General features: G+C 36.8%; 2 protein-coding genes across 4 annotated transcripts in view; one reads left to right on the top strand and one right to left on the bottom strand.

Annotated features, from left to right (window-relative positions):
• LOC149840864 (3-oxoacyl-[acyl-carrier-protein] reductase 4-like) overlaps positions 1–9,330 on the top strand; it is a 48,226-nt gene extending 38,896 nt beyond the window's left edge. The window contains exon 11 of the mRNA XM_090003402.1: positions 7,696–9,330. Within this exon, the coding sequence (XP_089859528.1) occupies positions 7,696–7,707 (12 nt within the window). The 3' untranslated portion in view covers positions 7,708–9,330. The remainder of the gene's footprint in view (positions 1–7,695) is intronic.
• On the bottom strand, positions 1,871–10,047 carry LOC149840863 (uncharacterized). Of its 3 annotated transcripts, none has more exons than XM_090003396.1 (12): positions 9,523–10,047; positions 9,379–9,454; positions 5,319–5,524; positions 5,117–5,203; positions 4,883–4,975; positions 4,653–4,807; positions 4,361–4,445; positions 4,195–4,281; positions 3,993–4,112; positions 3,242–3,343; positions 2,203–2,373; positions 1,871–2,097 (listed from the first exon to the last, which is right to left on the bottom strand). In XM_090003396.1, the coding sequence occupies exons 1-11, from the start codon at positions 9,868–9,870 to the stop codon at positions 2,206–2,208; spliced, it is 1,527 nt and encodes a 508-aa protein (XP_089859522.1). In that variant the 5' UTR covers positions 9,871–10,047; the 3' UTR covers positions 1,871–2,097; positions 2,203–2,205. The 3 variants fall into 3 exon arrangements, with proteins under 3 accessions (XP_089859522.1, XP_089859523.1, XP_089859521.1); XM_090003397.1 differs by having other exon boundaries at positions 1,871–2,080; XM_090003395.1 differs by having other exon boundaries at positions 1,871–2,373.
• Between the last annotated feature and the right edge of the window lie 6,546 nt (positions 10,048–16,593).

Below are 16,593 nucleotides of genomic sequence, written 5' to 3'. Positions count from 1 at the left end.
GACCCTTTTATATATCTTTCTACTTTTCAAACCTTTCAAACTCTTCAATTTTCAGCATTAACTTTTTAAAATATATTTTAAAATTTTATTAATTACCTCTCTTACATTTACTTAATTCTATTTAGCTATATTAATATAACTAATTATAGAACCTTATATTATGTAACCATATTATGTAGCGATATAATATGCAACATGATGTACCATCTCTTACCTCTTAGAGAGGTTTCAACTAAGCACATGGAGGCCCACAAGCATGGGATGTCCCCTCTTGTGCTTTTTAACTTACTAATTATTAAAACTATATAGTTTGTCTTAATACAGTAACATTTCTAACTTATTTAGTAAGTTTTGACTTTTATTATTATTGCTTTTTTGATAAAATCTCAACTAAGAGAATTCACTAGGATAGACCGTTCCACCCTAAAGAACTTCCTTTCTGTCTCAAAAGTCCACACAGTTTTCTTTGTGTTAGTTTTTGACATATTTAATTTATTTCTCTTATTTTCTACTTTACTTAATTCTTTTAGAAAATATAAAAATATAATTTTATAGGGTTTTAACTTAAAAATTTTCAAACTTAAATTCTAACATGAAATGTCACATAGGATGGGCCCACATAGAGGGACACCCAGCCATTACATAATTAATCTAAGTTTTCCATTACATAAAATTCTCATTTAATATTTTATATTATTTTTGTATTTGATTTCAAATCCATCCAAAACCAATTATAATTTAATAAAATCACATACACATATCAAATTAAACCTAAATTCATCTAAAATCATATTCAATTTTATTTAAACAAAATTTACCAATTATTTTAGTTAAAAGTATATTTTTCATAAGGCCGATTTTAAAATACAAATTTCACTAAAAATCAAACTTTAATTCTTCATAAAATATCTTTTATAATCCAACTTAGATAAAATTACATTTTTACATTCTTTCACATAAAAATTCTTATTTAATAATATTTTATACATTAAAAATACTTTGAAAAGTCACGGGGAGCTGGTGTACTTTACAGTAAGGGAGACCTCAAGAGTTTTACCAATCAGAGGCATGTCGATGTGCGTTGGTGATGGAAGGGGGCCTTTTCCCTTAGCCTAGCCAAAAAAAAAGATGTAGCATAGATGGGGTTAATTGCCATGGCTAGGTGGGTAATTAGCCTATCTTGTCTAGGGTTTCAAATCCTGCCGGGGGCCATACACAACTTGCGAATTTGGTAAGGTAGGATAGGTACAGGATGTTACACGAGTATAGAAAAACCTTCTGATCAACGTCCAACAGCAGACTCTAAAAAACAGATTTAAATCAGCACCTGACACTGACCCCCCCATAATCGCAGAACACGTACAAACTCAGAGACAAGTTAGTTGATTATTACACCATAGAAGTTTGATAACGATTGCATATACAAACTGCCGCTAGAGTTTGATCATAGGACCAACTGGGGCTACTCATGGTTGGTAGGAGCTGTCAGTGCACGTCACCTTGTGGTGGGACGTTGCAGGTTCAAAATCCAGTGTGGTATGTTGGGTATTAACTGGTTGGAGTCTGATTAACTACAGGTTGCCTTTCAAAAAAGAGTTTAATCATAAGTTTTCCTGTAAACTAAACCCTAAAAGTCCAGGCTGAGAAATTAACACAGGCACTAGACATTAAGCCCAGTTTGCCGTGAGAACCCCAGCATATTACTTAATAAGGTTCCTCTTCCAGCAAAAACCAGCTTTGAGAAGGTTCAGTCAAACGAATGTTGGAAGTCAAGACTAAGATGGCAGCCGTTACCAAGCAAGAATCTCTTTCTCCCTCCATTCCGATCCTGCAGATGAACCATAAAATGAATATTGTTGACCCAGTTGAATTTTAAATCACTAAACTAATTCCATTTGATCAACAAAATCTGTACAAAATCATATTAATAGCCACAGCACAATGCTTCATTATTTTCAATATCAGCGTAAAGTAAAACCCCCCATCTCATTCCCTCATGCGAGTTCTGCATGCTTTTGCAGCATCTTAGGATCCATTCTAGCTAGTTGCTTTGTCAAACTCTGCAACTGGTTCAAAAGAACTGCAAAAATAAAAAAACTGCACACACAGCTTTTAGTAGTGGCCACCTAGATATTGATTGATGCAAGATACAAACTTATGGCAGCCAAAAGGCTACGACTGATGCAAAAGACGTAAGTTTACACATCATTTTAGTAAAGGAGCATAAGGAGCAGGGCATGGAGCAACAGCATGATCAGGCAAGTCATTTATGAGATTGTCCACTGCTTTTAGACAAGCATTTAGCATCTTCTTCTCCAACTTAATCAGCTGGGTTGCAACACGTAGTTTAGAGTCAATGCTGCCATCTGCCAACTGAAAATGACATAATGGTATAATAAAGGTTGTAAGTGTCATATCGTTACCCGTATCGGTCGGACCCAAAATAACACTGTATCGTATCGTAAAATTTTAATAATTTTATTTAAAAAAATCAAGAAAAATCAGAAAAAATTAGCAAAAAAAAAAAAATCATATCACATGAAACAATGATAATTCACACAAAATACAACCATAAAAACGCATATGAAGCATTTATGCATAAGACATCATCAAACATCAATTAATATAGAATCATAGATAATATTGCATGCATATCTCACGAGAACAATGCAAAATATTAAATATCTTGCAATTAAGAACATGCCACAAGACTCATACTTTTATATTACATAAACAAAAATATTATGACAATAGTACACAATTTTTAATTGGTTTTTGCTCTTTACTTGAGTCCGCCATTGCCATTCCGAATCATCTTATGTCATCTTTATAATTTTACTCATAATAAAGATTTTTTACCTTTAACTCATTTTCTTGAGTGAAAAATAGTGAAAATGCACCTTTTTTACCTTAACCCTATTCTTTGAGTGAAAAAACAGTAAAAATGCACTTCTAATGGCCTCTAGACAAACGAAGAAATTGGCCCTCAAAAGGTATTTAAAACCCAAAATGAAAAAAGTAACTTTTGACATTTTTAAAGTGCATTGAAGGTACAATACATCCTGTATCGTATTATATGTACACCTGATATGAGTACGATACACACTCGTATCTCGTATCACAAAACCTAAAAGTAACAATATGTATTGTACTGTATCGTATGATAGTTACAACACTGGGTATAATGATCAGGCCAAGTTTCAAGAGTAGAAGACAAGAGTGGCTATATTTTGACAATTACCAAGGTTTCATCTTCAGATTGATTGGCAGGATAACCAGCAAGCCTAGCCTTGAAGTAATCACTCAGTTGGTCCAACACTGCTCGTTCCATACAAGGGCTTACCTGCTCCAATTCCATAGACTACATGAATTCACAAGGTCATGAAAATAATACTTCTTCAGAAAGATATAAATTAAGGTCAAGATTCCAATATATCAAGCATAATTGCAAAACAATACTTACTGATACTCTAACATCTCGACTGCATTTGAAATGCTAGCAAAAACCAACTACTCAAAAGTGACATACTGCCTCATGCTGGAATGCAGGACACGAAGAAGACACTTTCTGACAAACTAGGCAGGACCAACAAGATAAGCTGTCTTGATGTCAGCTTGCCTTGGTTCAAGCATCCAGCATGACAAAAAAAGAGGATTACAACACCAGAACATCCATGTTGCTGATCAATATCATTGCCATTTGTGCATGGCTCAGACACTTTTGAACCACTGGACTTCGCTAATATCAGTACCAAATCTTGGTATTAGTCGGGACACAATGTGTTGACAATCAAATTTAGATTTCTATGAACGTCTAAGAATTCCTGCGAATAGAAGAAAAAGACAAAGGAGGATTGAAAGGAGTAAAAGTAAAAGTAACCAACAGAATGACTATATGTCCTTTCTTGAATGAACAGCATACAGATATCCCAGGAAAACGTTTTGATAACAATCACAGCACAGAGGAAACAAGTGATTTGAGATAAGCTTACAGGACAAATAGGGCCCTGAGAGGAAATAACTGAATGCATCTCTGTAGGATCTGACACATAGCCCAACCGTAGATAGGGCAGCATGTCCGTGACAGCCTCTTTTTCTCTTCCCACATAGGCCTGAAGAAGTTCCAATACTCAATCGTTTGGATAAAAATGCACATAACTTTGAGTACTACAGTACTACTTGTACATTACACACATGAAAAACTTGCACTGTTAACTTTCCATTTCTTTGAGCAATCATTCTCTTATCCTGATATTGAGGATCATCCATGTTAAGGGATGCCTGTTGCAATCATAAATACAAGAATGAATAAAAAATCGACCAATGTTGGGAACCATGTAAACATAAAATAAAATTTTACCTCGATTGATAAGCGATCATATGGATTTTCTTCATCTACAAACCCATAATTCAGAAGCAATTTTGAATTTGGTTGTGGCCCACACCTATATCTGACCCCTTTTAAAAAATACATTTCATGCAGCAAATTTTGTACATAAAACTATACAACAAATTTTAGATTGGATTATCTAAACTCTGAAGCAAACTACAATCAACAGAAGAAAAAGGCAGCATTCATTAGGATATATGCAAAAGTTCACAAGGAATTACAAAATATAAATTCATGATCTCTATGGAAGCAAGGTAAATACCAAACGCAAATTGGTTCTCCAGACTTATATGGGCGGTCAACCACCAACTGAACAGCATCATCTGTGGCTGTCAGCATTGCTTTACAACTGGTTTTGTAAGCTAGCAATGGAGGCCCTAAAGGAACCAACGCAAATCTTCGAGCCAGCGCAACTTTCTGAATGAAAACCACAATTAGAATTTAATCCAAGGAGACCTTTATGTAGGAAAGCACAAAGCCACAGCTTGTTACCTGCAAATGCACCACACATGACTGAACTGCAACAAAAGCTTGTTTGAATATCTCAAAAGGAAAAGCCTCAGTTGGAATGTCATATGGATATTGCTATAAATTACGAAAAAAGATTATTGCATCAAACATACAGTCTCCCCCCCAAAAAAATCTGAAACAGCGTAATGAGCTCTTAACAAAAAAAAGCTAGAAATATGTTTGTGCAAGACTACTGAATATGCATATAGAGAAGACCTGAAATAAAGAGCCAGCCATAAACCAAACAGTATCAAGCTCATCATATTCCCTTTTGATGCCTGCAGCTCTTTCTAAAACCTCCTCCTGGATGATCATCACCAACAATACATTTCAAGGACTTGGATGACTTATTTCAATTTAGAAGCTCCAGAAATTTCCAACCCCAATATATAATGCTACCATGACACAAAACCAGTACCCTTGTTGGACTGCCTGCAAGATATTCCAGCTCACTCTCAGACCACAAGAGTGGAGACTCCACTGCTAGTTGTCCTCTTCCACGTTGGCGATCAAGTTCCTTAATGAATGGGTACCAGAATGACTTCTTCCCTTGTTTTTTCTCATACATAAGATACAGAGCTAAACAAGCCAGTTCAGACAGCTTGTTGGTTGTTAATAGCTCCGCTGCAGAACAAAACCAAGATATCAAAACATCAACAACAATATCGATATGAGATTGTTCCCTGGCAAGGTATTTATTTGTCTAGCATTAGATAGAAAGAAAAGCCTCACTACAAAGCACCTATGTCACACAGATACTCCATTTTGGCCCCCATATCATGTCCTGTTCTATATTAGCCATACTGAAAACTTCACAAAAATGGCCATATCCCCATATCTGCAGCCATATCCATGTGACATAGCAGAGCACAGTTTGAAATAACCCATGACTTCATTCAGTCTTGACGCAGGACTCAACCAGGTCAACCCAGTGATTCAGTCAGATTTTGTTAAACACATAAATAAAAAAATTATGTACAATAGCAATGGCAGAAATATCTGACATCAAAGTATTATCATTTAAGAAAAAAATATTTAGAGATGCAATTAGTGTCTAAGTTTTATAAAAAAAGGAAAGTGAACTCGTCATATTTATGAGTTACTCAACCAGCCTGCCAAGGATCACAAAACTAATTACTGCTAGGCACAAAGTATACAACAACAACAACTACGCCTTCATCCCAAAACAATTGGGGTCGGCGATATGAACCAAAAAAGAAAATCATTCTGGGTCTTCCACATGAATCCTTCTCCTCCAATCATTTCTATCCAATGCCATGTCCTCGGTGAGGTTCAAAGCATTCATATCCTTTCCTATCATCTCCATCCAAGTCTTCTTAGGCCTACCCCGACCTCTTTTAACTAATATATTTGCTAGGCACAAAGTATCCAATTCCAAAATCAATCACCATGAAATGAGAACTTAGCTATGAAGTTGTGAAATTGATAAAGTATGAGACTTTCAATTTGAAAAATAATGTTGCAAATCCAAAAGAGTAAAGGATAATGACTAGAAAAGCTAAACTACTGCATTTTAGTGAAAGTTAACATAAGAACAGGCTCATGTTTAAAAAAACGCTTCATATCTATCACCAGATTTTGTACACCTGATGCGAATCATGTGCAATTTAAAGACTGAAAAATTAAAAATGTGGGATGAATATTTGCAGACCAGGGTTTGACTTGACTCAAAAGAGTCACAGGTCAACCTGTCAGGTTTCTAAACTACAGCTCAGAGTATTGTGTGTCACTAATAAGCACCTGGGAACGAACAGCTTCACATGGACTGCCGCATAATCACATTGTACTGGTTAGTCAGAATATGTGTACTAAGTTGATAGAATCAAAGAACCATATCTGCAAATTGACAGGCGTGTATTAGATTTTGTCCAACAATGTTGGAAATCCTCAAATTAAAAACTTGCAGAACTTCACTTTATACCGCAGAAAAGTATAGAACTCATATATGATAATGCAATCTTATGGTTCAAGGTCGTTGAAAGAGATACTGCATGAATAGGACTAAAACTATGAAAAGACTTGAGGTTTAAAAACCCATGGGAAAAAGTTAGTTATTTTGTATTTGTTAATGTTTTTGTGATGTTATATGCACCAATATCCTTTGTTAATGAAAATACCAAGGTTACCAGATTAGGAAGCAAAAATGAGAAGCGATATGAGAAACAGATGTGAGAAGCGAGGTATTTTAAAATTCATAAGAAGAGGGAAGCGATGAATCAATTTAAAAGCAAAGTACGAATAAAAAAGGAAATGATATAGGATAAAATGGGAAGTGAATATTAATTGAACGAGAAGGAAATACAAAATAAAATAAAAATGACTATCCTTAAATTTCATGATTTGTAGTTTAAGAATTAAATCCTTTTCAAAATTTAAAAATGATGGTTACCAATTTAGATAAAGTACATGGGACATGAGTGGGAAACGTGAAAGGAAGCACATGGATAACATGAAAAGTTGAGTGAGAGAAGCCCGTAGGAAAATGAGCGAAGCAGGGAAGAAATGTGTGGGAAGCATAGAAGAAGCATGAGAGAATCAAGATTTCCATCAAGTTCCGAAAGCGAGGAGTATCGCGCTTCCGAAATGAGTTTTCAAGAAGCGTGCTTTCCACCTATCTATGAAGCTTCTGGTAACTCTGGGAAATACCATTCTGAAAGTATTTCCATCATCTTTTACGGTATCGAGCTTCAAAATTTTATAGGATAAGTATTGTAAATATGTTACATTATTATCTCCAATTCAACCTAACCATTTCCCCCTTGCTGTTTTTGTAGGAAAAGAATTAGTCAAATGAAAATACAAGACCATGAAGATCTCCCTTGGAAGCTAAAGATGAAATATAGATAATGCTGCCTACCATAGGCATCAAGACGAGGATTATCCCTTTCAGAATGTTGTGTTTGATGTGGCATCAGAAATCACCCCAGAATCTAAAAAGTGCAACTGTTTCCTATATTCCACACTTTCCACCACAGAAAGCAGATCCGCCAACAATTAATTTTCCCTTTTCCCACCCCCCTCAATTTAAAATACAAATTACCAATTTCCCAATTCCACTAGAGGGATGATCATCAAATAAAGCAAAAACAATGAAACCCCTGAAATATAAGTGCCCCATTACTTGTGAAAACTCTGAAATATAAGAGTGCCATTACTTGCAAAATATTAACTTGTTAGTATACCAGAGACAATGGTAACATCGCATGATCTGAAGTATCTCCTTGTAAGAGGGAACTGTTGGAACATTTACATTAATGGTTGATTGGAAGATTCACTGCTATGCAGCTCAGAAGAACCTCATAAAAGTGTCATTTAGCCAGAAACACCCTACTCAGTTCATAAGTTGCGATGCTTTTGGAATTTCCCCCTTCCAACTAGAAAGTTTTGGATAGACAAAACCATATGAAATAATTGATATTTCTATTTTTGTAACTGTCTCTTTTAGGTTCTAAGGAAAAAACTTTCGCATAGATCTTGTTCCATATCCTAGATAGTGTTGATCCTCTAAAAAATAAAAACAAAGTTGATAACAAGTACCATAATAACAAAAAAGCAAAAACATATTAAATGGGACACATGGACTGTTCCACTCACCACAATCATTGTTTCTGCACTACATACACTGCCTCCACTATTCCCTCACTGCGTACAAAGAACCCCACGAAAACAATCTCACACTTGAGAAGTTGACATCACTATACCGTAAATCAAATATGGATGGTCTTGAACTTTTCAAGTGCAATAATTGTGCACCAGAATTTTACAATATCTGATACTGCTTGGTTCAATCAGTAACACCACCCCAAATTAGAAACTAACTAAATTACATCATCTTTATATTGCCGAAGACCTGTACGAGTTTCTCTTGGATATTTTTCATTCACATCATTCCACATGAAATACTCCTCATCAACCTTCATTATAACAGAGTCCTTATGACTCGAATTCATAACTGATCTCTATCATATGCACTGGTCGTCAAGTAGTAGCACCAGAATGCGTCCAGCTTACCATGTTTCTGTGACCAACTTCACAGAAAACAAGCAATCCTTTGCACCCCATTTCCTATAATAATGATTTCCAACATTATAGTGATTTCCGATATATCGTTTGTTCATGTTAGTGGAATTTGACATTCTATCATTAGAGAAGGGGAGTAAAAAAAATGAAGAAACCTCACAATGAAACATGTACAATATTCAAATTCTATGAAAAGCACTCTGCCATAGAATACATTATAAACACAAAATATGGAAACAACTCGAAAATCCCCATCGAACGCAAAGCATGAATAAACATCAAAACAGAAAGAACAACCACATAAACGTCTAAGAAGAACAACCCCACAAACGTCTAAGAAGAACACGGATAAAAAACATGAAAAGAAAACAGAAATCGCATTCCAATCTAAGAAAACCATCAAAATAAAAACAAAAAGAATAAAGAAAATTTGTTACCGATCGTCTCATTCCCTAATACCCTTTCGAGAGTCACGATGAGCGAATTCGGCACCGAGAAGGCCACGTCCCCCGCCTACCAAAATCCCAATGCAAATCATCACCAATCCAAGAACCGAAGAATAAGAAGAAGATGACTGGTACCTGAAGATCTTCACCAGCGGCGACGTATCGAATCGGGCGGTGCTTCCGATCGTGAGAGGGCCTCTCTCTGAGGACCACCCTGCAAGGTGGGATCCCCTGGCTATGCATCCAAGACTTCAGATCGATCTCCTCCCCATCTTCCTTACCGACCACATGGGGTTTTGGGTGCACCTTTTTCTTGCTCTGCTTCGCCACCAACGTCTCGGAGGCGCCGCATCCGCGGCAGGAACCCCACGAACGGCCGGGAACTAGTCGTAATCCGGAGGGAACGAGGCGTTTGGATGGAAGGGGGAAACCTTGAACGGAGGAGACGCTTCTTGGGGCGCTGAAGAGTTTAATGGCGCCCATTTTTGGTTGGTGGGTGTCTCTGCGCGTCAATGCCGTTGGGAGGGAAGGTGGGTGTCCACCATTGATGGATTTGGGTGGCTGATTCTGCACTCTTGTGGGAATTGAGAGAGAGAGAGAGAGTGTTTGGTGTTTGTTTTTGGCCTGAGTTTGTGATATTTGGGAAGGATGGAGGTGTAGAGCGACAATCTCAAGATAAGGCAGATTTTTTCCAACATGTCTGTTGGACGTGTGTGATATTGGATTTGGATCGCATGCTACTGTATGTTTCGGGTACAGATCCAAACTGGTTTCAAGCAGACACGGGATGTAAACGAGTCGGACTTGGGTTGGATCTAGCATTACTGAGTCTAATCCGATTCCAAGTCAATTAGACCAGATAAAACTGAATCTAGATCCAGCTAGCTTAAAGTCCCATATTCACACATTAAATTTCAGCGGGAATTGGATCTTAGTCAGATTCAGACTCCTATCGATGCAAAACTCATATATGAGTCTGGATATTATTATTATTGGATCAGAATTTGACTACCAAATCCAACTAATCAATCTTGGATTTGAGTGGGATGTCGGATTCAATGTTATTGGTATCGGTGTGTATCGGGCAGAAAATCGATACGCTTCACCCCTGAATCGACTATATTTTAATAAAAGTAAAAAATAATAATAAATAATTGTAATATTATTTTAAAATTTGTAACACATGTCACGTTATAATTGACACATAATATTTATTATTATTTTTGGCCGATACAGAACGATTCTCTTGAGTACTCGTGACAAAGAATTATTGTATAACTTTACAAAATTCTTCGACACTTAGAACGATGTCATGGAAAGTTTTTATTTTTTATTTTTGGCAAGGTTAACAGAAAACCCCAAATTACTGACTGCACATTGGTAAAACCTTGAGCTCCTTTGCCTAATGTTGTCAGTATACGCCGATACGTATCGTATCAGCAAAAAATTGATACAATACTAACCTGAATCGGCATTTTTTAATAAATATAAAAAATGCTTAAAATTAATTATTATTTCAATAGTTTTAACACGTGTCATGTTCTGATTGACATGAAATATTTTTTTAATTAATTTTTTTTAGAACGATTGAAAATCGGTATCGGCCAATTCACCTGAATCGTAACCGATACTGACAACATTGCCTCTGCCTACTAGAAAGTACACTACCTTACACAAACTTGTGAAGTCTTATCAACTTGGGTTTTGCACTTATATTGTTGTAAAAAGATGCACGTTTGTAATTAGCATATTATTTTCCCTACGAAAAGAAAAAATAATTGCATTGTTACTGAAAGTAGGTACACTTGTTCCAAACACCATATATTAGAGTATCAAACACTAAAGAAGCTTGTCCAAACAAACTTTATAACTTGTCCATAGTTAACTGAAATGTGTCCCAAACACTTGAGAAACATGTATCTTATTGCAACGCCGACCAGGTTGGGTCGATGAGGAGAGAGCAGTTACCCCCCTCTCACTCCCATGTATAGAAAGTGAGAAGAGAGAGGGGGGAAATGCCACTTAAAGAGGCAACAAAGGAGGTGAGGGGTAACACCCCTCAATCATGGCTATAAAAGCCATAGGTCCCCTCTCTCTCCCTTGTCGATTTTGGCAAAGAGAGAGAGAGAGAGAGAGAGAGAGAGAGAGAGAGAGAGAGAGAGAGAGAGAGAGAGAGGGAGGGACTGAGAGAAAGAGGGAAGATGAGGAGAGGAGAAGAAGCAGAGGACGACGAGAAGCGCCACCGTCAGCGGACCAGGTATGTCGATTCCCTTATCTTTTTAAAAAATAGAAACAAAGAAGAAGTGAAAATTGTGTGGATGCCAGCGACTGTAGAGGTGTAGGGACAGGAAAGCGACCTTGTCCCTGCTGCCCAAAATGTCGAGGCACAAAGTGGGGTTCCCTCTGTCCTCAAAACCAGTAACCAGCAAGTTGCCGATGAAAAAAAGGCAGGGACAAGGGTCAAACCCTGCTGCTTGCCGCTCTCAGTGGGGAGGTCCAGAGGGGATCGTCCCCTTCGCCCTCGCCATCGACAACTGGGTTGCCGACAACTTGCTAGTTCAGAGAAAAAAAAGGGACGCCGGGGCAGATAACTGCCATGGTCGTAGTGAAAAATCAAGGGGGAGGTGCCCTGCAGTAGCTGCCAACAACTGTGGGGTTGCCAAAAGTAGTTGTAGCAGAAAAGAGGGGCAGACAGAGAGTTCTGATCCTTTGTGCTGACCTTGAGCGATCGGGCAAACTCGGTCTGCACATAATGGCCGCTCGATCAACAAACTGGATTATCTGGCAGTAGTCCAGACCAAGTTAGGCAAGAAAAAAAAATGAAAGACCGACTCGGTCTGGACAGATCGAGTAAGACCTATTTTCGGTAGACCGACTTGGTCTGGACAGACCGAGTCGGGTTTGTTTTTTAGCAGACTGACTTGGTATGAAAAGACCAAGTCGGGTTTGTTTTCAGCGGACCGATGCAGTCCAGACCAAGTCAGGTCAGCTTTTAGACAGACTGACTTGGTCTAGACTGGGTCAGTCATGTTTTAGAAAAAAATACAAACAAAAATATAAAGCATTTATATATATATATATATATATATATATATATATATATATATATATATATATATATATATATATGTGTGTGTGTGTGTGTGTGTGTGTGTGTGTGTGTGTGCGCGCGCGTAAGCGGATATGGACATGTATACGAAGCGGGGAAAAAATTGAGATGGTGAAGACCTCGATTTTCCCAATATAAGTCAGATCTAGGTTTGGATTTAAATTGGATCTTGTGTACGTACAGTAAATCCAAAGCAAATTGGATCCAGTTGGGTTTGGTTCAAACCCAAGTTTTTTCTATCGTTGACACTACACCTGTATAAAACCTATTATGAAAAGGTTTGGATCGATCGTACCTGATCCAAGATCTAGGATCCAGTCAGGTTTATAGTTGAAAAACTTGAAGGATCCACATTAGAATAAAAGTGGATCTAAATCTAAAACTCAATCAACAGATCCAGTTAAACTAAATTTGAACTATAGTGAATGCGAATTAGGTGTGCTGAAAAGACAAAATGAATATAAAAAAAAATCATGAACCCAAGGATGGTCAAAGAATAAAAAGACCATTTTACCCTTAATATGCTCGATTAGTAAATGAGGCATAACTTTTCACCCCGATATCAAATTCAAGCGATTTGGTCCATCCAACGACCTAAAGGAATGTGATCCTCTTGATGCTACCCCAAGCCTCCTATCATTGCCCTTTAGCTTATTCGTTACCTGAAATATTAAAATATAGGGGCATTAGCCACAACCCTAGTAGAAAAATACCCTACACATAGTCATGGAAAGAACACAAATACACAAAGCATACATCTTTCCCAAGGCAAACAAATCATATCGTGTTATAGCTTATAAACTCAACCAATTTAATTATCACAATAATAATAATATAATCTTCCAGAATTACACAATAATTCATTCTTAACATCATGTAACATACCTACATCATATCATTAGTAATCAAGACAATAATCAAATAAATATATGCCAATATACACATGAATTAGAAATTATACATGACATGCATAGAATTTTATGTCAACATTAAATGAATCATTTAATCACTTGTGAACTTAATCTAATACATTATTTCTCTTTTCTTTCTTGAGGGGTACACTCCTAGGACCTAATCCTGACTCAGCAATCAGATTGGGGTTTATTATTCTATGTATTTTAATTAACCCATCGATTCGAAGAGCCAGACCAAATATCTACTGAAGCGGTCTTTAACCAAGAGAGAGACTTAACTGTGGTCCAGGGAATCGATTCCTACTCTGTAGAGCTTGACTACCTATCTAGAATAAATTGGCAGCCCTAAACCCTTACACTGATGATTGGGAGACCAAGATGTGTCAATGCCCTCAAAACATGTTAGTCAGTGTGTATAACACCTACCTTCTCCAAAGTAGGCCACTGAAATAAATGAACTAGTATGTGTTATTTATATTGGGTCAAACTACAACATTGAGTGCACTCAACACCAGGCTCAACAACCCCAAGCTCTATTATGAGAAGCTCAATCCTTTTTTCTCACAAGGTAAGAACCCACACTTCCTTGAAGTTACTGAGGAGCACTAAAGATAGCCCATTTGATTCACTCAAGGTACAAACTCTCTAATGCCTCAAATATTTAACTCAAATTTTGGAATATTTTTTTTTTTAAATCACAACAAAATATTCAATTAATCCCTTGATCAAAAATTTGGGCGAGTTATAGGTGATAATACAACTTCCATATCATTAGACAAAATAAAATCTTGTCTTGAAATATTACAAGTCATGTGAATTTATAAATAATACAATTAATGAAATTGAGTCAGAGTTCCTCTAGACATCAATAGAAAATATGGTCTCATGACACCGCCCACAACGATGCCTGCAATTGCTCTGATATATTTATTTGCTACCTAAAAATAATAATTCAGATGGGGTCAGACTACTCCCAGTATGAGTAAGAAGCATAATATCAATATGAATGCGCTATGTGTCATGTGTATAAGTATATTTGCAACACATTCAAATAATGCTAATAAATACTAAAATTCATATCACTTCTCACTAAATGCAAAATAGTTCATGGTTTGGTACATAAGGAAAAACATTATTACATCACATAAATAAACTATAACTATATTATAACAAATGCAATATCAAGCAGTGTACATACTTAAAGACATTTAAAAGTAATTTGATTTTATGTTTTTCTTTTTAATTACTCTATGGGTACACACAAGCATTAGACACTGTAGCGGACCAAGACTACATAGAGGACTGTTATGCTTTTTCAATTAATACCCCGTATGACCAGCTATATAGATACCTAGAGGGGATGGTTTACGATCGAGAAAGTACTCTCCAATGGCAAAAACTAAAAATATGATGCATTATAGAAACTTTTGCAGAAGACTTAGATCTACCACCTAGGACACATTGGTAGTCCTGACCCTCTAACTCCGAGGACTGGGGGTCGGGTGAGACATTTTGCTCTTACAAAAATATAACTGTCACACGGAGCTTGTACTATCTACCCTCTTCAAGGTAGAACATGGGTCCAGTAACATATATCGTCTTACAGGTATACCCAGAACTCTGAAAAAACAGCAACATATATCATTTTTCAGGTATACAAAAAATCATGAAAAATCAGTAATAAATACCATCTTTTAGGTATACTCCAAATTCTATAGTTTAGGTTATATGTGCATATATTAAATTTTATTTATTTTTTCAAGCGAGTCATTGCACCACAAGGGATTTTCAAAACCCCAAACCCATACTCGGGGTAATCAAGTATATACACATTACCAACCTAGTACACAATAGACACCAACAATAATTTTCAGAATTACGACTCAAATCCGAGTCGAGTACTTGTACTTGCATTATTTTAAATTTTATTTTTGAACTAGGATGTACGTATCGTACCCCACTGATCATGCAAGTACATGGCATGTCTCAAGTACAACATTTCATAAGTGCTTGTATGACATTACAAAGGTTTTGCGGAACCACAAGCTCAGTTTTAAATTTTTGCATAATCATGACCCTGTAATTTCCATTATTATGCAAAATTTAATAAGAATATGCATTTTCTACCAGATGATTTATATATTAGACCTGGTCATAACATTCACATGTAAATCACATACAAATTTCATAAGTGCCTATATGGCACCACAAGGGTTCTGCAGAACTGCAAGCTCAGTTTCGAGCTTTTGTGTATTTTGTGACCCTGCAATGTTCATAATTGTGCAATTAGCAAAATCATGCATTTAACAACAAGTGGTCCATGCCTTCATATACAAATCACATATTCAATTTACATGCAAAACAATTAGCATCATGCATATCTCATTCTTTGGCAAAGTTCACTAATAGCATAACATTATTCCCATGTGCATGCGATAAAAATTGCATTATCGTGAAAACAACTACAGACACACTTATTTCAATAACATAATGGCAAAAATCATGAAATAGGCATTACTTTACCATTTAATTGGGTTTTCAAATGTAACAACTACCATGTTCAGTGCGTAATAACAAATAAAATAAATTTGCATTTTTTGAAACTATGCTCATGTAGTTTCCTTAGATAAACAACAATTAGTTTAATAACAGCCTTACTGCACACACACACACACACACACACACACACACACACACACACACACATATATATATATATATATAGGTTGGACTGAGGCAGCCAATGGTAGGATTGCAGCCTCTTCAGCCACAAAATCCGTACCCTATCAGGGAGGGCACCCTGCCGATCATACAACTACTAGGAAAGGGAGCCTGCTCCCTTCTTAACATAATTGAATGTGTCTGTTGTGTTCGGCAAAATTGTGATTGACCGATGTGCAAGCAAAAAGCGACAACCGAAACCCAGCCGGTTTGCCATAAATTTCTTTTTTTTTAGATTATCTTTTGAAAGGCAAGTTGTGGCTGTGGCATACCCCTATCCATCATGTAGTATGGTACTGGTGTGGGCCTGCAGCACCCAGCACAATGCTCTGCATTAGTTGGGGTGCCAAAGGTTTGTAGTGTCCAATTCAGTATGCAGCATGTAGCAGTAGCGCCCAACAGAATGTGGCGCGTCCTGTTGTGCCCTGCGTCACCTTGTGACAGTAGAATCTAGGTTGAGCA

The sequence above is a fragment of the Nuphar pumila genome, chromosome 4, assembly GCF_984573655.1.
Source record: "Nuphar pumila chromosome 4, dmNupPumi1.hap1.1, whole genome shotgun sequence".
Taxonomy (NCBI): domain Eukaryota; kingdom Viridiplantae; phylum Streptophyta; class Magnoliopsida; order Nymphaeales; family Nymphaeaceae; genus Nuphar; species Nuphar pumila.
Note: the sequence above shows the minus strand (reverse complement) of the source record. Positions and strands in the feature narration are given on the sequence as shown.

Coding starts and splice junctions, on each gene's coding strand:
- LOC149840863 (XM_090003395.1), bottom strand. CDS start 9,870: ATGGGCGCCATTAAACTCTTCAGCGCCCCAAGAAGCGTCTCCTCCGTT. Junction 5,204..5,318: donor TTGCAGGCAGTCCAACAAGG/GTACTGGTTTTG, acceptor ATGATCATCCAG/GAGGAGGTTTTAGAAAGAGC. Junction 4,446..4,652: donor GGAGAACCAATTTGCGTTTG/GTATTTACCTTG, acceptor GGTCAGATATAG/GTGTGGGCCACAACCAAATT.